General features: G+C 37.2%; 1 protein-coding gene across 9 annotated transcripts in view; it reads left to right on the forward strand.

Annotated features, from left to right (window-relative positions):
• The window catches only part of Usp34 (ubiquitin specific peptidase 34), a 180919-nt gene that overhangs the window by 132999 nt on the left and 27762 nt on the right, over positions 1 to 20158 (forward strand). For all 9 annotated transcript variants that reach the window (XM_076547054.1, XM_076547052.1, XM_076547053.1 and 6 more), the window contains 16 exons: positions 2503 to 2556; positions 2662 to 2757; positions 5384 to 5448; positions 5538 to 5613; positions 5714 to 5761; positions 5873 to 5938; positions 8467 to 8547; positions 10169 to 10254; positions 10732 to 10900; positions 10990 to 11064; positions 12276 to 12427; positions 15466 to 15514; positions 15600 to 15704; positions 15783 to 15827; positions 17028 to 17132; positions 18443 to 18590. In XM_076547054.1, the coding sequence (XP_076403169.1) occupies positions 2503 to 2556; positions 2662 to 2757; positions 5384 to 5448; positions 5538 to 5613; positions 5714 to 5761; positions 5873 to 5938; positions 8467 to 8547; positions 10169 to 10254; positions 10732 to 10900; positions 10990 to 11064; positions 12276 to 12427; positions 15466 to 15514; positions 15600 to 15704; positions 15783 to 15827; positions 17028 to 17132; positions 18443 to 18590 (1420 nt within the window). The remainder of the gene's footprint in view (positions 1 to 2502; positions 2557 to 2661; positions 2758 to 5383; positions 5449 to 5537; positions 5614 to 5713; positions 5762 to 5872; positions 5939 to 8466; positions 8548 to 10168; positions 10255 to 10731; positions 10901 to 10989; positions 11065 to 12275; positions 12428 to 15465; positions 15515 to 15599; positions 15705 to 15782; positions 15828 to 17027; positions 17133 to 18442; positions 18591 to 20158) is intronic.

Consider the following 20158-nt stretch of genomic DNA (forward strand, 5'->3'; position numbering starts at 1 on the left):
TATTTATTTGTTTGTTTGTTTTAAATTTTTGATTTGGTTTTTGAGACAGGGTTTCTCCATTTAGCCCTAGCTGTCCTGGAACTCACTCTGTAGATCAGACTGGACTTGAATATGGTTAAATTTTAAAACCATGGTTATTATAACTTTCTATATAGAACTTTTTTTTTAACAAAAGGCTTTCTCTTTGCTTCTGGGTCCTCATGTCTACAGTCTGAATGAAATAATAGTCTGTTGGCGTACAGTTTGGAAATGTGTAAAAAAGAAGCCACTGTTTGAATAGTGCTCTATGTCTAAACCAGTCTCATCCCTAGGTGTTATTCCTAGAACATTTTCCTTAGGTTTTTATAAATAAAGGACAGTAAAGAAAACACTTACAAATCTCTTCTTTTAGCAGATAGTTCTGTAAATTTCTGGTCTCATTCTCTTACGTATTTTTTGGAAAGTATTTTGAATATTGAGTCTTTGTTTTCAGTAACTTTCAAGAACATCACCATTAATTCATCCATAATACAGCAAGGCTGATTCCCTTAAAAAAAAATCTTTTCATTTCTTGTGTCATACTCTTCTACAGTTATCCAGAATTACTAATAAACCCTCCTTTTCCCTATGCATTTGGAGGTATCCTCTTGAGTTTTGAGACAGGGTTTCTCTGTGTAGCCCTGACTATCCTGGAACTCACTCTATTGGCCAGGTTGGCCTCAAACTCAGAGATCCACCTGCCTCGGCTTCCAAAGTGCTGGGGTTAGCCGGATGGTGATGGCACACACCTTTAATCCCAGCACTAGGGAGGCAGAGGCAGGCGGATCTCTGTGAGTTTGAGGCCAGCCTGGTCTACAAAGCGATTTCCAGGGCAGCCTCCAAAGCTATACAGAGAAACCCTGTCTCAAAAAACCCAAAAAAAAAAAAAAAAAAAAAAAAAAAAAAAAAAGGTGTGTGCCATCACCGCCTTGCTAGAAGTGGTCTTCAATGCTCTCAGAAGCCCTCCAGTACGAATCCCTCTCATATTACTCAACTCTCCTCTTTTTAGTTTGTTTTTTTAGGTTCTCCCTTTTTCTTTCCTTCTCTTCTCTCTTGCCTTTTTTTTTTTTTTTTTTTTTTTTTAAATCTCTGCCCAATTATTTCTTTTCCAGTATCTTTGGTTGACCTACGTCTTTTTCTGTCAGCCATGAGTTGCGTTCTTCATGTATATATTGACATGTCCATTTCATCTACAAAAAGTTATAGCTCTGAGGCTCAAATTTTCGATTTTTTAAGTTTGAGATAAATTGATAAGTATTTGAGAATTGTTTTTTAAGCTTGAGGATCATTTTATTCGGTTTTGAGAAACCATAAATCTTGGTATATTCAAGATGACTTTCATCTTCAGAGCCCTTTTGAGTTAGGGTCAGCAGTGGAGATCTGCACACAGCCATGAAAACAGGGAATGGTGGAATGTTCAGAGAAGGAAATGTCAAGGCAGTCATTCAAAGAAGAGATACAAATGAGAAAAAGTATTTTTTAATCAAAAAATATATCAGCTATCTTATCCATAATGTTGCTGAAAATACATATTATTTAGTACTTTTTTATGATTTATTTATTTATTACATATACCGTGTTCTGTATGACTGTATGCCAGAAGGGGGCACCAGATCTCATTATAGATGGTTGTGAGTCACCATGTGGTTGCTGGGAATTGAACTCAGGACCTCTGAAAGAGCAGCCAGTGCTCTTAACCTCTGAGCCATCTCTCCAGCCCCCCAAATTTTCTTCTTTCTCCTCCTTCTCCTCCTCCTTTTTTTCCTTTTTTAAATTTAGTTTATGTACATTTGTATGAAGGTGTCAGATCCCCTGGAACAGGAATTACAGACAGTTGTGAGCAGCAATGTAGGTACTAGGAATTGAACCCAGGTCCTCTGGAAGAGCAGCCAGTGTTCTTAACCACTGAGCCATCTCTCCAGCCCTTTATATTTAGTATTTATTTCCATTTAACCATATTCAAAAAATTAGGCTCATACCAACTATCTTCTTGGTGTGTTTTTTTTTTTTGTTACAACATTGTTGATCACAATTTTACAGTGTTCAGCATCTTAAAAGAGGTGTACAATAATGTTAGTGAAGTAAAGAATTTGTGAAGAAATAGGACTTTTTTGGGTGGCTTCTGTGGGTTAAACCACAACTTTATGTATGCTAAACAACCACTTTTAATACTGTGATACATCTGTAGCTCCGGAGAAGTGGTTTGGGTATTGTTATTGTTGTTACGTGTGTGTGTGTGTGTGTGTGTGTGTGTGTGTGTGTGTGTGTGTGTGTGTGTATGTGTGTGTTACTGAGTATCAAAAGGGCCTTGTACACATTAAACAGTGCTCTACCACTGAACTACATCCCCAGCCCATGTACATAGGATTTATATGAATGCAGTGTTATTTTAAAGTTATTTATAAGGTTATTTGGAAGTATTACATAGGCACTTATGAAATATTATATGTATAAATCCTGCTGAATAATTTTTTTTTCCCACAGACTAAAACCTATGATTCGGTTACAGATAAATTTATGGATTTCTCCTTTGAAAAGGTGATCTTTTTTTCATATGTAATAATTTAACAATGTTGTGTGTTATCTAATTTTAAATTATAATTTGTCAAAAATTAAAATATGTTTTCCTCTTGCTTCATAAAGACACATAGTGCATATATGCTGTTTTACAAACGCATGGAACCAGAAGAAGAAAATGGCAGAGAATACAAATTTGATGTTTCATCAGAGTTATTAGAGGTAAAAGTTAATTTGATTTTAGCAACAGTTTAAATTATGTTAGGTGTTTTGTTTGTGCAATAAATACTTTAGTATAAAAGTAAGCTGTGCAGCATTAATATCTGTAATCCCAATTAGATCTTAGCAAATTTACAAAAAAGTCATGGCAATACTGTCTTATGATAGGTTAATGAAAATACATATGAGGAGCTGGAATAAATGGCGCAACAGTTAAGAGTGCTTGCTGGTTTTGCCAAGGACCCACCACCCTTGCCAGGGAGCTCACAGCCATCAATGACTGAAGCAGCATAGGTTCCAACACCTTCTAGACTCTGAACATATCTGTACTTGTATGTACACATCACCTCCGTGAAAACACACACACACACACACACACACACACACACACACACACACACACACAAATTCTTTTAAGCAAAACAGTGCTTATTGGTATATTTAGTTATTTAGTAACTGAAAGAAGACATATTGCTATGGTGTTTAGTGAGTTGAAGAAAGGTTGGACATGAGATTAAACAGTTATTCATAAATCATCAGGGAAGATTTGAAATATGCAGTTTTAACATTTACAAGTACATCCAGTTAACTTTTTAAACATGGTTTACTGATGAAGTACAAAAAGGACCATCAGAGAAACAAGGTGACTTGTGTTTGAAACAGAACTACAAGCACTGAATATGTTAGATCTAGGAGACAGACTAGGCTTGGGTTCAGAGCATGGAATTATGTCTAAGAGCCTGGCCCTCTCTAGATAGCCAGAAATAAAAATGGATCTAGAAATGAGATCATGACTGGAGGTAAGAAATTTGGAATGGGACTTTCTTGCTGTGAAGGCTTTTAATAAGATAGGCAGAATGCTGTCATGATTCCTTACCATTGTAGACATCCAGGGTCTAGAGACGCTCACAAGCGTGGAGCACTGGGCATTTGGTGAGTCAACCTGTAATTTCCCAGTGACCTTGAATAGTTGCCCTAATAAAGCAGGCTAGGAAGGTGGGGAGAAGGAGTTGAATACTTTTAGTGGGGAGTTAGTGCCACCGTCAGTTGAGAATGAACCTACCCACTAACTGGTGGTGTAAGCCTGGAATGCCAGAGGACTGCTGTGATATTAAGGCTGGCTACAGTGTCAGATCCTGTCTCAAATACTGGAAAGAAAGTGAACATACCATTTTAAGATTCAAAATACATATAGAAGTGCAGGGTGAAAAAAGACAGCTAGTAATAGCACTATTTCAAAGAGAAGTTAATTTTGTAAACTTTTATGAGGCTATGGGCGTGAGCTCAGTGTGAGAGCACATTTTTAGGATGCATGAGACTCCCAGCACCAAAACACAACATTACTACGGAGCTGTCTGACAAAGGCTAGAAGCATTGTTAGTGTTTTCCAAAGGGAACACAAAATACCAGCATTATACTACTTGGCCTACTTTCAGAAATAGTTGTCTGTTTTTAATGTATAAGATCTGCCAAGACTCCCCTCACCCCCTCAGACAGGGCTTCTCTGTGTAGCCCTGGCTGTCCTGGAACTAGCTCTGTAGACCAGGCTGGCCTTGAACTTACAGAGATCCACTGCCCAATTATTGCCACAGAATTTTTATCAAATTTAAACATGCCTTATTTTTAAAACCTGTCTTTATCAAAATGTAGCATGCCTTACGTTTTCTCATATTATGTATTTGCTCTTTAGACGAGATTTCAGAGCTCATACTTGAAAATCTTTAGAAATAATGTTAACTTGTGATCACTGACATAGTCAAACAAATAATTTTTTAAAGGGCAGGTTGTGGGGCTTGGAACAATGGCTCAATGGTTAAGAACACTTGTTGCTCTTATAGAAGACCTGGGTTTGGCTCCCAGCACTCTCATGGTAACTATTTGTAAGTCTCTTTCCAAGAGTTCCAACACCTTCTTCTGGCCTCTTTGAGCAAGAAGTACACGAATTGTGTGTGTGTGCATGCATACACACACACACACACACACACACACACACACACACACACACACACACACCATTTTAAAAGGGGATTGGGCTTAGTAACCACCTCCCTTTTAAGATGAAGATTTTTTTTTTTTTTTTTTTTTTTTTGGTTTTTCGAGACAGGGTTTCTCTGTGTAGCTTTGCGCCTTTCCTGGAACTCACTTGATAGCCCAGGCTGGCCTCGAACTCACAAAGATCCACCTGCCTCTGCCTCCCGAGTGCTGGGATTAAAGGCGTGCGCCACCACCGCCCGGCTAAGATGAAGATTTTTTTAATTGTATGTGTATGTGTATTGCTGCATTTGTGTATGTGCACCATGTGTGTACCAGGTGCCTATGGCAATCGAAGGCATTGGCTTCCCCGAACTGGACTTATGGATGGTTGTGAGCCACCAGGTGGGTGTTAAGAACTGAGCCCTGTTCCTCAAAAGAACAGCAAATGCTATTCATGGCTGAGCCCCTCTCAAACCCTGGATACTACTTTATACTCCTTATACCTGGGAGAGAAAGTCAGCGTGAATTTTAAATGCATGTTTTTGTTTGTTACCTTTGTAAGTTTTTAGATTACAATTTCTTATTGTTAAATAAAAATACTAAGATATATTCAATAAACTGCTTTCTGATAAATGCCAACTGTTTTTTTCTCCAGTGGATTTGGCATGATAACATGCAATTTTTACAAGACAAAAACATTTTTGAACACACTTATTTTGGGTAAGTCTGGATGAATTTGTCGTCTTCCCCTTTTTCTCTTTGTAAAGAAAGTGTCGTGTAAGAATTGAAGTAACTCTCTTTCATTCCAGGTTTATGTGGCAACTGTGCAGTTGTATTCCAAGTACACTACCAGATCCCAAAGCTGTGTCCCTCATGACAGCAAAGGTGATGACAGCTTAGGTAGCTTTGTTAGATTTGTTGCTCCACAGTAAGGGAGTCGTGTCTTGCTCAATTGAATCTTTCTCTTTCTTTTTTTTTTAAACAGTTAAGTACTTCCTTTGTTTTAGAGACATTTATTCATTCAAAAGAGAAGGTATGTGTTTTTGTTCTATGGATTTTTGTGTCCATTATATTCTTTTAAAATTATGTTTGTTGTTGTCATTGATTCAAGTACTATCTGACTTTGTATCTTTTCCCTTTTTAGCCAACAATGCTTCAGTGGATTGAGCTCCTGACCAAACAGTTTAATAATAGTCAAGCAGCCTGTGAGGTAAGAAGACAACAGCCATTGCACAGCTTCTCTGATTACAAAGTTTCTTTGTTTCTTTTAAGTTTTAACTGAGATGATACAGCAAACTTGTTTTTATCTGTTATGAGTCATAAGAGTTCCATGTAAGTTGTCCTAATATTTATCACTTAGAAAGTTATAGCTTATATTTCAAATCTGTTACAACAATTAATTCTTTTCCGTAGTCTTGGATTTTCCTTTAGTGTTACACAAGTATAAAACACATTTCCGTCTGGGCGTGATCCTACAGAACAGTAATCCCAGTACACAGGTGGGGAAACAGGATAATCATGTGTTAAAGCCAGTCTGCACCACATGTTCATGTATATATGGTGAGTTCAGGGGTAGCCTGAGTTACGTAGTAAGACTGCCTCCTAACAAGAGAATTGTCTTTCTCTGTCCCCGAAGTCCTGGGGTTATAGGTGCGCACCACCATGCCTGACTGATGCTTGTGTTTTGAGTCAGATATTCTACCACTGAGCTCAACTCTCATCCCCAGATAATCCTTTACCCTTGTTCGTCTTAGTTCAATTTGTGTCCCCTAGCTTGGAGGTATAATTGATAAATACAAAGTGTACAACACAACCAAGATGTAAAATATAATGATTTATGATACATATGTACATTGTAAATATGTTCCACAATCAAATTAATATAAATTGATACCATGTAGATACTATTTGTGTTGTATGTGAATCAAGATATTTAAGATATACTCTCAGCAAATTCAAGTGAACAATTCAGTGTTAATAATCAATTAACTGTGCTGTATTTAGTGCTCTTAGAATTTATTCCTCCTATAACCAGAAGTTTGCTCACTTGAGCCAAAATCTTTCCATTTTTCCTGCCCCTCACTTAACTTGTTTTGTTTATTTGATTGATTGTTTGGTTTTTGTTCTGTTGTGTATCTTTTGCTGCCTTTGAAATAAAGACAACTACCTTGTCTTCAGCCCCTGAATCCTGGGATTATAGGTGTGCACCACCATACCAAGCTGTTAACTACTTTGAATTTTAATATAAAATAATATATTTAGGAGCTAGCAAGATGGCTCATGGCACTTGCTACAAAGCCTCCAGACCTGAATTCAGTCCCTAGAAACCACATAAAGATGGGAGGAGAGAACTTTCTCCTGTGTGTCCTGGTACATCAGCTTATGCCCACTTTTATTTCCTCCCCATAGTCCCTAGAGATACTAATAGACAATGAGACCTGAAGTGCTGTCCCAATATAACCTTTGGGGGCTGGAGAGATGGCTCAACAGTTAAAGAGCACCAGCTGCATCCCAGTACCCACATGGCAGCTCACACCTGTCTGTAACTCCAAAATCTGACACCTTCACACAGACATACATGCTGGCCAAACACCAATGCACATAAAATATAATACAAAAAAATAAATAATATAATCTTTTATTGACAACCAGAAAAGAATATGCAAGTTTTTGCTTCTTTTTCAGACATGGGAAATAGTGGCATAGTTCGTAAAAGATGAAATTAGTTGAAGACTTTTGCTTTCTTTTATCCTCCTGTAATTTTAAATTTTAGCAGTACAGAAAGAGAACCTGGGCCTGGAGAGATGGCTCAGTGGTTAAGAGTACCGGCTGCTCTTCCTGAGTTCAATTCCCAGCAACCACATGGTGGCTCACAACTACTTGTAATAAGATCTGGTGCCCTCTTCTGGCCTGCAGGGACACATGCTGGCAGAACACTGTGTACATAATAAATAAATAAACCGAGAGAGAGAGAGAGAGAGAGAGAGAGAGAGAGAGAGAGAGAGAGAGAGAGAGAGAGAGAGAGAGAGAATGAATGAGAACCTGATCACCTGATCACCAGAAATTTCATAAAATTTTTAAATAGAATATGGGGAAAAGTCAAAATGAAAGGTTGCTTTTCCTGCTTCCCAGCTTCCACAAAGAGGAATTAATTTTCCATTCCTAAACTTAGAGATCCATTGTCCTTTACCACTTAAGTGCTGGAATTAAAGGAATGTGTCACTACACCAGCTTTATATATTTTAATAATAAATATTCAGTATATATGACTGACAAATGTGAACTCTAAAAAAATCTGTAGCCATAACTCAGTGTCTTTGATTGGAATTAAATAGTTTCTTTACTCTGAGCAAATACTGATTCTGTGCTTAGTTTCCTGTGTTACCAACAAGCTGTTCTCAGTTGGTTTGAAATGAAGTTAGGACAGGATCTACACTTTACATTTCTCTTAAATCTACCTTTATCTATCCCAGTTACTTTCTGTCTCCATGCCACTGTGTGTTCCTTTTCTCTAAGTACTGCAGATTGCCTTCGTGTACAATAATGAAATGGTGTCTGTGGAGACCTATAATGAAGTAATCCTTAGTATTTTAGAATTAAGATTTTGTAACAATTAGACAAGTCATTTTGGTAAGAAGTTAAAATCATCAAGTAAATATCTTAACAAGTATTGTGTGAATATTAAATCAAATTAACAAGTATTGTGTGAATATTAAATCATATTCTGTTTTCTTACAGTGGTTTTTAGACCGCATGGCTGATGATGACTGGTGGCCAATGCAGATACTAATTAAATGTCCTAATCAAATTGTGAGACAGGTAAGGAAGGATATCTCTAAAAAAGAAGTGGCTTTCAGTTTATTCTAAACTGGCCTATAAATGGCATTGAAAATGATTGGCAAAGCTCTGTCTCTATACTAGAAGTCACTTGCTTTGTTTCCATCAGCTCTTTTAACAGTGACAGGAACTTAATCCTTTATATAGTAAGACCAGCAATTCCTGCTGGCTTTTCTCTTCCTTCTAGAGTCTACCTAGAGTATTGTAGTGACCTACAGCACTACATGAATAGGGTAAATGTATTCTTGTGCCAAAGTCTGAATTGCCAAATGGATCTTTTTTTTCTTAAATCATTAGAAAATTTATTCATTGAATTTTTAAACATTGGTTTATATTCATGTTTAGTGTATCCAAAACTTAATTCAACCATGCCACTTGCCAATTGTTATTAAAGGATATTTCTTTTATTGTAGGTATTAGCAGTATTCTATGTAGTCAGAAATTTTTCTAGTAATGAGCTATAGACTGTATAGTCTTGATATAAGTCTTATTCTGTAAAATTCTCTCAGAAATATCCATCACCTCCAAAGGAATCTCTAGTGGTTTTCCCCTGTTGTGTCCTCATGCTTTCGACCCCTTAAAACTACTGTTCTGCTTTTCATCTTTATGGATTTGCCTGTTTCCAGCATTTTATATAGAGTCATGGTGTTCTCCTTCATGACTGGCTTGACTTAGTTAGCTCATGCCTCTAATCCTAGCATTCAGGAGGCTTAGTTAGAATTACCGTGAGTTTGAGAGTAACGTGGGCTACAGTGATACTTGTTCTTAACAAACAGAGAAAAGTGTCCTATCCATACTACACACACACACACACACACACACACACACACACACACACCAGCAAGTGTTCCATGGACTGCATTAACATGTTGTGGTTATCTATTCATTGGATGAATATTTGAGATTCTACTTTTTGTTTGTCTACTTATTGAGCAGAGTCTGACCTGGAACTCACTGGGCAGACCAGGCTGGCCTGGGATTTGCAGCAGTCCTCCCATCTCTGCCTATAGAATGCCAGTGTTAGGGTGCTGGGGCTCCACATCCAGCTCTAGTGCTACTTTCTGACTACTTTGGATGCGAATATAGCCATTTGCCTATAAGGTTTTATTTTGATCTGTATTTTAATTTTGTTTTGGTATGTACTTAAAAGGGGATTGCTAGTCACATATTCATTCATACATTTAACATTTTTTCATTTTACCACAGAGGCTGCACCATTGTATTTCTCTTAGTTGATATGTGTGGGTCTCAGTTTCATTGTATCTTCCCCAACACATATGCACCAGCTGAGAAAAGGTCATAAAGCTTTTATGTTTGATATTTAAATTACTGAAGCCAGTAGTTTGAGTTTTCTCTCTTATCATAAAGCTGAATTTTTATAAATGATTTTCTAGTGCTGGGGAATTGTACCCAGGGCCTTGGTGCATAGGTTCACTCACCATTGACCAGGCCTGCAGTCTCTCCCTGTTGATCCTCAGATTACGCCAAGAGGCCCAGAGGCTTCAACCGTGCAGTCCTCATGCTTCTGCCTCCTGTATACTAACATGACACCTAGACATGCCACTGTAGTGTCTGTTACCTAATGTGAGTTTCTCCTTTAAAGATGTTTCAGCGTTTATGTATCCATGTGATTCAGAGATTGAGACCTGTGCATGCTCATCTCTATCTACAACCAGGAATGGAAGACGGGTAAGAAGTCCTTGTAGAAAAACAGACTCTTAAAGTATCCATAAGAAGATATTTGTCTCTAATAATACATGTTAAGAAAGGAATACTGTTTGTTGAATTTTTAATTAAGTGCCTCTTTAAGATTCTCAACAACTAACATTTAATGGATTGATTTAGTCTCAGTAATAGAAACATAACTACTTACGTTATTGAAGTTAGTATTTGTTTCACAAAATGAAAGGATGTAAGTTGGAGTTTTAAAAAATGTTCTCCTAGCATGGCGGTGCACGCCTTTAATCCCAGCGTTTAGGAGTCAGAAGCAGGCTATAATCCTTACAAGTTCAAGGTCACCCTGATCCATAAAGCGAGTTCCAGGCCAGCTAGGGCCGTACAACCAGACCTTATCTCAAAACAAAACAAAAAACAAAAAAAGTAGTTTGGTTGCAGACAGTGTCTGTCTGCAGGTTTCCTGTGTGCTCTAAGGTGTGTGTGTTTCAGGTCAGATGATATGGACGCCTCAGTAGAAGACATTGGTGGTCGTTCGTGTGTCACTCGCTTTGTTCGGACTCTGCTCTTAATTATGGAACATGGTGTCAAGCCTCACAGCAAACACCTGACAGAGTATTTTGCTTTCCTTTATGAATTTGCCAAGATGGGTGAAGAAGAGGTGAGGCTGATTTTTATTCACTTGAATTATTTACCCTTTTAGCATTTCCAATTCGTTTTTATTAAACAATTTAAATCACTTGTTTTTAGAGCCAGTTTCTGCTTTCATTGCAAGCCATATCTACAATGGTGCATTTCTATATGGGAACCAAAGGACCTGAAAATGTAAGTACAGTTCTGTTGTGTATCAGTGCACCAGAGGCCAGGCTTCTGTAGTTCACATTACACGGGATCCTTTTGTCTGCTTGTGTGGTAACATAAGGGTGCTACATTTATTGGTCTTGGTACTGTTACTTTAGTGCATATACCAAGTCAAAAAACAAGTGGAGTGTTAAGTTTCATTTATAGATGTGGAGCAAAGCAAGTAGACTTCATTCTAGTAGTCATAACTTAACCATTGGGTTTTATGACCTATGTGTAATATCTCATTTAACCCTTCTCATATTTTTAAGAGAGAAGTACAGTTTGTATCTCCATAATACAGATGAGGCAGTTGAAGCTTAGAGAATTTCACTTCTTTTAGATCACAGTAAGTTGGGCTTTGATCCGTAGTCAGACTGCTGAGTGAAAAGTCTCTTAAAAACCATGATGTGCCGGGCGACAGTGACGCACGCGTTTAATCCCAGCACTCGGGAGGCAGGGACAGGCGGTTCTTAGTTTGAGGCCAGCCTGGTCTACAGAACAAGATCCAGGACAGGCACCAAAACTACATGGAGAAACTGTCTCAAAAAACCACGATGCTGTCTCTTAAAGTTCATGTGTTGGTTCTGATCCGGTACCAGCCTGTGTGGCTACCTGTTTTGACTGCTTTTCTTCTTGCTTTTCTTTTTCCTTCCTTCTTTCCTCTGTTATCAAGACAGGATCTTGTTATGTGTCCTGGACTAATTTCAGACTTAATAATCTCTCATGTCTTAGCCTTGAGTACTACCATTCCTGATAGTCTCTTGAGTTTCAGAGCCCGAGTGAATATCTCTTTGAAATATCTACTATTTAAGTTACCTAGAAACTACAAAATAAGATGTCTTTCATATGTGTGACTGGCATTTGTATTCAGTAAGAAATACTGTTTTATCATATTCACAATTTTTTATCTTGATTAATCATCCAAAGAGCTTGATTCCAATAAGACAAAAGTTATTAGTGGATTTATCTAGGATCAATAATTTTGAGAACTGTTGTTCTGTATAGTTCCTCCAACTTATCTAAAAGTGTCTTGATTGTCTTTTATGCTGTATCAAGTTAGTTTGACCTTTGAATGATTTTCCTAATACATGTTCCTGCCATATCTTTCTGATAGTTCTATTAAAATAAGCTAGCTGTTTTCAGTATGATATTAAGATTAATAGCAAATTAAAATTGAATTTTGTTCCGCTTAGCCTCAAGTTGAAGTCCTGTCAGAGGAAGAAGGGGAAGAAGAGGAAGAAGAAGAAGATATACTCTCTCTGGCAGAAGAAAAATACAGACCCGCTGCCCTTGAAAAGATGATAGCTTTAGTTGCTCTTTTGGTTGAACAGTCTCGCTCAGAAAGGTGAAATGTTTCAACATTCAAAATGCTTACAGCGTGTTTGGTTTTATTCTTTATACATAATTGTTTTATCACTTCGGTTTTTATTACATAAATCTTTTAAAATAATAATATCACTTCAACTCTTGTGGCTCACGAATTTCAGTCCTTTCTATCTAACTCGTCTGAGTCGTGCTAGAAACAGCTATTGAAGAAGTCTGTAGTCAAATCTCTGGCAAAATTAAATGGACATTCATTCTTTATCCCAGCAACCTACTCCAGGGATCTGCCCCCAAACAGAAAGCTGTATGTGGAGAGGTATTTCTTAAAACACCGTTTCTAGTACCACAGAATTGGAGACGGCCAAATGTACACCAGAAGTCATTGAGAAATCAAGGAGTCTGCTCAAGTCCACTGTAGTTTTGTTTTTTGTTTGTTGTTTTTTTTCTTAATGAAATGTGGAATTCATCTCTGTTACCATGTAGAAATCTTTATTATACACACATCCTCCCTTTTCCTCTCCTCCCTCCAAAAGCCAAGGCAGGGAAGACTGTATGTGTTATGTTACTTTTAGGAAAAGGGAAACCAGGAAAGAGAATGTATGTGTATATAGCCAATCTTCGTTCAAAGTCACACACTTACTCAATTTATCTGTAATGCCAGAAAATCAGTACTGTGAGGAGCTTTCAGTTATCCACAGACACATATGTATTTAGAACGGTGAAAACTTGGAGTTTCCTGGCACATGCTTTCCCAGCTGAGGTCAAACAAGGCAGTGATGTGCTGTCCTGTTTTGATTTCCTGTTGTAAACAAATGTACGTTCATGCTGTATGCCACATTTAAACATACCTGTGCTCTTCCTTTGGTTATGTCACTGTCCCAATGGTTCCCCAGAGCAGTGCTGACGTGCTGTTCAGTGTTCCTGAGCTAAGGAAGGCTGTGGTGTCCTCAGTGGAAATGAATAGAGTAAAGTTTCATTCAGGCATGAGTCTAATACTGTTGGCTGTAAGTTCAATGTTAATTAACCAATCATACATATTAAATAAGGTGTCATTAAACAGAAACACCTGTAAAATATGGTACTGTATTGCTCAATTGATAACTATGTGACAGCATGTTCCCAGGGGCCCCGTTCTGTTTTCTTTCCGTAGCAATGATGATTTGGTTTTTGGTAATTCATTGTTTGTGCGGTTTCATAGGATGTGACTAATCAAATATCAAGAATTAACTATAAATCAAATCATCAATAATATGATTTTGAGAGAAAACAAGGTGGAAGGTACAGAAATGGAAGTTTGACAAAACTAAACGAAATTTTTGTTTTGTAGCTTTAGCTTTCAAATACTGTCAATGTTTTGTGTAATTATAAGTGAGTACTTAAGAAGCAGCAGTATCTTAAATCAACAGTGGGGGTGATACAGCCACTGAGAGGAGTTAAAGAACATGCTAACTGTCAGTTTCTAACAGGATGTGTATGAAGGACCAGGAGTAATTGCAAAATTATTTTAAGCTGTCTTAATAATCATGTTGTTGCTAATATAATTAGAATTATTCTGAAAGTATTATGTGCTCAGGTACTGGGCAAGAAATGAGTGAGAATATTGGAATGTTTTTTCTTTTAAGAAGCACAGAGATGAAATAGACTCCTCTGGGGTCATGTTGAAAGAACTCATCAGTGTACTTTAGGAGTTACTGTCGATTTTATGTTGGACAAGGTATACATCAAAAGTAAGAATAACTGTGATGGAATGTAAAACACATCAAGATGTTTACATTGATAAGCTCAGAATGATACCGTAAAAGAAAATTTGAAAAACTTGTTGGCAACCTTTGAAATATACTGAGAAATCCAATCTTTATTTTGAAAACTGGAAAGGAAATGGTGTAAAGGATGTTTATCTTACCTGCATGAAATAAAAGTTCATGTCGACCGAGTGGTGGATGAGGGAAAGTTCATCAATACAGAGCTGTTTCAACTAATAAATGAACAAGGAGTGTTGGAATTAGAAAATCACTCTCTTGTGACCCTAAGTGAAATAATGCTTCCAAGGTCATCACTGGTGGAAAAAGTCATTATGTGTCTCCCTGAGGAAAGTCCACATCACCACCTACAAAAACACCCTTGATTACAAAGCGAAGCGTAGATCTAATCAAGTCTTTAGATCTGCCTACCATTTTACAGGAGCAGAGGAATGTGATAAAACAGCACCATCAGGATACAATTAGCAAAGCCTAAATATTGGAATCTCTCCAGGACAAACAAGCTGCTCTCTTCAATGGATAAGTTGCAGTGAAGTGCCAAGGGAAACCAGTAGAGTAAAAGTTTGAAAGACATTAAAACCAATTGTAACAAAAGACTCATTCAGATCCAGATTGAAACAAATTAACTAACATATTTTTTAGACACCTTAGATAATTTGTACACTGGTATTGTAAGATAGTAAGGATTTGTTGCTTTACTCTAGGCATGGATAATGGTACTATGGTTATGTTTTTTGAAATTCACCTGAGATATGTATTGAGATTTATGGATTAAATGATAAAATACCTGGAATTTGCCTCAGAATAATACATATTGAATGGCTGTTGGTAAAAGTGAAACAGGATTGGCTAAGATTTGGGTAAATTTGAACTTGAGTGATGGGATACTTGACGCTATCCTATTTTTTTTTAATACATCTGAATTTTTGTGTAAGTTACATGTATTAACTTTAAATTATGTGGTAAAACTAATATTTCTTAGAATTTCATTTTATTTTAAAGACATGTCAGAAAAACAGCTGTTAAAATAAAATTAGACCCATCCTAGCATTTTAATATACTAATTCTATTGATTTAATGAAATGGAAATAAAGTAGACTTGAAAATATTCCAATCTTGGAAAATTACCTGAGATGCTTAGCAAGCAAATCTAGCCATCAAACACTTCCCTCCCCCAAATTTTATGATGGCAGTTGATACGGTTATAATAGAGTTGACAGGTTTCATGCATGTCATGCTGTTAATAGCTACAAAGTAGTACACATGGAAAAGATTTATTTCCACTAATATTTTCTTGTAGGCATTTGACATTGTCACAGACTGACATGGCTGCATTAACAGGAGGAAAGGTAATACCTTGACTAATATTAAACAGTTTACTCATTCTAAGAATAATGTAACAGTTCTTAAATGAACAACTTTTCTTTTTAACAGGGATTTCCCTTCTTATTTCAACATATTCGTGATGGCATCAATATAAGACAAACTTGTAATCTAATTTTTAGCCTGTGTCGATACAATAACCGACTTGCAGAACATGTAAGTACTAAAAGCAGTCTTCAACTCTTTTGATAATTTTTAAAAGAATATTCTGAAATCCTGCTTTTTCTGTTTCAGATTGTATCTATGCTTTTCACTTCAATAGCAAAGTTGACCCCTGAGGTATGTGAGAGTGTGCTAATATGTATATAATTTGAACTTACATTTAATTCTCTTTTTATTGCAAATATAATTCTCCAACTAAATATGAATTTGTACATGTAAATTCAGTGTATCAGAGTGCTACTTGTATGCCAAGCTTCAAAGTTGTTTGGCTTTAAGGGTATATCATAAACTATCCAGAACTCTGTATATGTGGAATAATATATGGATGACACAGTACAGAATCATGAGTTTGTTTGTTTGGGTTTTTGTTTTGTTTTGTTTTTTTGAGACAGGGTTTCTCTGTGTAGCTTTGTGCCTTTCCTGGAACTCCCTTTGTAGACCAGGCTGGCCTCCAACTCACAGAGATCTGCCTCCCTTTGCCTCCTGAGTGCTGGGATTAAAGGCGTGCGCCACCATCGCCCGGGCTAGTATTTTTATTATATAGAAGCATTTAGCAATCTCAGCACTCAAGAGACAGAAGAAGGTGGATCTCTGTGAGTCCAAGGCCAGTATGGTCTTTGTAGTGAATTCTCAGACAGCCAGAGCTACATAGAAAGACCCCATCTCAAACCCCACTTCCCTTCACCCTCCTCCAAAAAAAGGTCATTTTTCATAAAAAATAGAAGCCGGTAGCTACTGTAGTTCATGTTCAAGATCAAAATAAAGTACTTTCTTTAGGAATCAGAAGTTTCTACAGGAAGTAATATGAGGTTTTCAATAAAACATACTTGTTTCTCATTGATAAAATTTATTGAAAATTAAGACAGGAGAAGTGAATTCCAGAGACTGCTTTTACAATCTTGAACTATAGCAACTAACATACTGCATACTTGAAAAATGCTTTGAGAATAGATTTGTGTTTTAAACTACAAAACAAGATAAATATGTGAGATAACATGTTAATTAGCTGTATTTAGCCATTACATAGTGTATATACATTTCAAAATGTTACCTATACCATAAATATATAAAATGGTTAGTTGTCAATTTATAAACAAATGAAAATCTTGAATAACTTTCTTGCTAAGTACATTTGACATCCAGAATAATCTATTCAATGTTGCCTCTGTGTAATTGATTGTATCTTGTAACTGATGGGGCATTTTATGGTGGTGGACGTTCATATGCGGGAGTGCTTACTGAGTTCAGCCTGCTCAGCCGAACAGATCTAAATGAGGCGAAGAGTGTGTGTCTCACAAAGATGCATGTGTCTTACAGGCAGCGAACCCTTTCTTTAAATTGTTGACCATGCTAATGGAATTTGCTGGGGGACCTCCAGGAATGCCTCCCTTTGCATCTTACATTCTGCAGAGGATATGGGAGGTAAGTCTTGAAGTACATGCTTCAAGTCTTTTATTCTCCCAGAGATTTTCCTGTTGTCCTCTGTTTATTTTAATTTTTTCAGAGTAATTTTAGTTAAAGCAAAACAAAATATAGCAATATTGAGTGGAAGGTACAGATATTTCACACCCACCCCCTTTTTTGTACAGTTACCACCGTCTTACATTTCTGTTTCTTCTTTGAATCAAATGACTTCAAACAGTATGAAGTTGTAATTAAGAATAATCTTCCTCAAGGGAAATTCCATATAGCAGCTAAAAGCCCCAGAAATATAAAACCAAGTGGTTTTACCAGTTGATACAGGTAAAAGAAATGTTAAATACTACTTCTTTTCTTCCAGAATCATTGCTGTCAGAACAGATTTCTTGGTGAGGACTGGAAAAGCTCTAGGTCAGAGTTTAGTAACCCTTTTTCTATGGGGCCAAATGCCAAATGTTTAAGATTACACATTTCATGCTTCTGTAACCTAAAAGCCATCCATGAGGCAATAAATAGTAAGCTTGGCAATGTCCCAATAAAATGAGAGCATAAACAGCCACAGAATTTAGCCTACAGTCCAGAGATTGCCATCCACTGCTCTAGATAACTACACTTCCCATTCCCATGAAAAGAATCTTCATAGCAATTTAGTGAGCTCTTTTACATTCTCATGTACTAGTAGTAGTTTGGACATAGAATAAGAAAAAAACAGATGAGAAACTCTAGAAAATTAAAAGGGCTTTCTCCTCTGTCAATGCTGGGGATAAAATCCAGGATTTAGTTCATGCTATTCCAGTATTCTATCACTAAGTCATATCACCAACAAAGATATGTTTAAGTAAATTAATAAACTTACCAAGTCTATTGGATTCTCCTGTTTGTCCTGGGTTATTTTAAATTTCGTGAACTAGCAACAAATTTTCCTGAGCTTTTCCTGCTCTTTGAGCATAGTAGGAAATCATGAGTAAAACTTCTGTAAAAACTAGTTTAAAGGAAAAGAAAAAAAAATGGTGGCTGGAGAAATGGCCCAGTAGTTAAGAACACTTGTTCTTGCAGAGGACCCAGGTTCAATTTCCAGCACCCACGTGGTGGCTCATGACTACTCATATAACTAGTTCCAGGGGATCTGACTTCCTCAGGAACAGGCACACACATGGTGCACATATATATGCTTGTAGGCAGGCAGAACACTTATATAAACAAAGTGTAAAAAGAAACATTACCTGATTACTTACTGACATTTACCAAAAGAAAGTGAAAATCAACTGCACATTCTGCTGCCTTATGCCCTGCTCTTGTCATTTCGTTCGTAGGTTATTGAGTACAACCCTTCTCAGTGTCTGGACTGGCTGGCAGTGCAGACTCCCCGAAATAAGCTGGCACACAGCTGGGTCCTTCAGAATATGGAAAATTGGGTCGAGCGGTTTCTTTTGGCTCACAATTATCCTAGAGTCAGGACTTGTAAGTCAAATGTTTAAAATTTAGCTAATTATTTATTGTTCCAAACTTTAGGTTTGTTTTACTGTTTGTTGGTTTGACTTTTAGGGCTTTTTTGTGGGGTGGGGGGGTGGAGGTAACTCAGTGATAATACTCATTATTGTGAGAGGTATCATAAAAGGCCAGTTTTTTTTAGTATTTGAAAATCGTGATACTATGAGTATCTACTGTATTTTTGTTTTGTTTTTAAGTGTTACTGAAGAAAGGAGAAGATGAGAAAATTCCTTCTTAAAAGTAACTCTTGATTCCAAGAAAGCCAGAGAGAGCTACATAGTGAGACACTGTCTTGAAAAAAAAAAATAAAATAAAATAAGCCGGGCGTTGGTGGCGCACGCCTTTAATCCCAGCACTCGGGAGGCAGAGCCAGGCGGATCTCTGTGAGTTCGAGGCCAGCCTGGGCTACCAAGTGAGCTCCAGGAAAGGCGCAAAGCTACACAGAGAAACCCTGTCTCGAAAAACCAAAAAAAAAAAATAAAATAAAATAAAATAAAATAAAATAAAGCAAAGTAACTCTTGATTAAAGGCTAAGATTAAAATATTAATTAAGACAGAAATCATGGATGTAATTAGGAGAGTTAAGTAATATACATCTTTTGTGTACAAGTCATTAGAGAATGAACAGTAATTACTGGAAGACAGGTGGACATACCGCAAAAAAGACATTTTACGAGACAGAAAACTCTTTGTTAATAAACAGTGTATTCACTTTTGTTAGTTCAAAGAAATGAAGTCAAAGTAATTAATTTTGGGAATTTCTTCAGTCAATGAAATGCTGTTTCCCAGATGAGAGGGCCAGAAGTCAGAAGCACATCTCATATCCAGATGTTGTTTTTAAATACCATTTCCCAATAAAATACAAATTCATGGCTCTTTAGAGAAAAGATCAATTTTAGGGCAGGTAATAATCAAGATGAGCTGGTGCCTTAAAGATGAGAACAGTGTATTAAGTGAAGAAGTGCTCCATATACTAAATAATGTAGCCTTGTCTAAGGCACACAGAACTAGAACTTCAGTTGCTAAAACCACAATTCCAGTAACAAGTAATATAACACTCTGTGTCCTAATCCAAAATATAAGTTCATGCTGATTCCCAGCACTCATGTGGCAGGCCACACCCTCCTGTGACTCAAGTTCTGGGAGATCTGACAACCTCTTGTGGCCTCAGCTGGCACCAGGCACCAGCTGGTGCACAGACATACATGCAGGCACTACCCAGGTCAGCAAATAAAGATAAACATGTCCGTCAAAGAGAAGACTGAATAATGTGTCTGCTCCCCAGGAGGTGGACAACCTTCTCCTTGGTAGAAGGTTAGTGATGGACTTAAAATGTAGAAAGGAGGAGTGTGAGAAGGAAGCTGACTATCAGGCAAGTGGTCAGGGCTCCTAAGAGTGCACGTCTGACATGCTGCAGTCTGTGGTCTTTTTTCCCAACCCCTAGCCCCAAGCTTAACCATCATAAACCTCAGATAACCTCGCTTTGAGAGACACTCTGAACTACCCCAGTTATCAAAGACAAGGAGTCTGAGAAACTG

This window comes from Peromyscus maniculatus, chromosome 10 (genome assembly GCF_049852395.1).
Source record: "Peromyscus maniculatus bairdii isolate BWxNUB_F1_BW_parent chromosome 10, HU_Pman_BW_mat_3.1, whole genome shotgun sequence".
Taxonomy (NCBI): domain Eukaryota; kingdom Metazoa; phylum Chordata; class Mammalia; order Rodentia; family Cricetidae; genus Peromyscus; species Peromyscus maniculatus.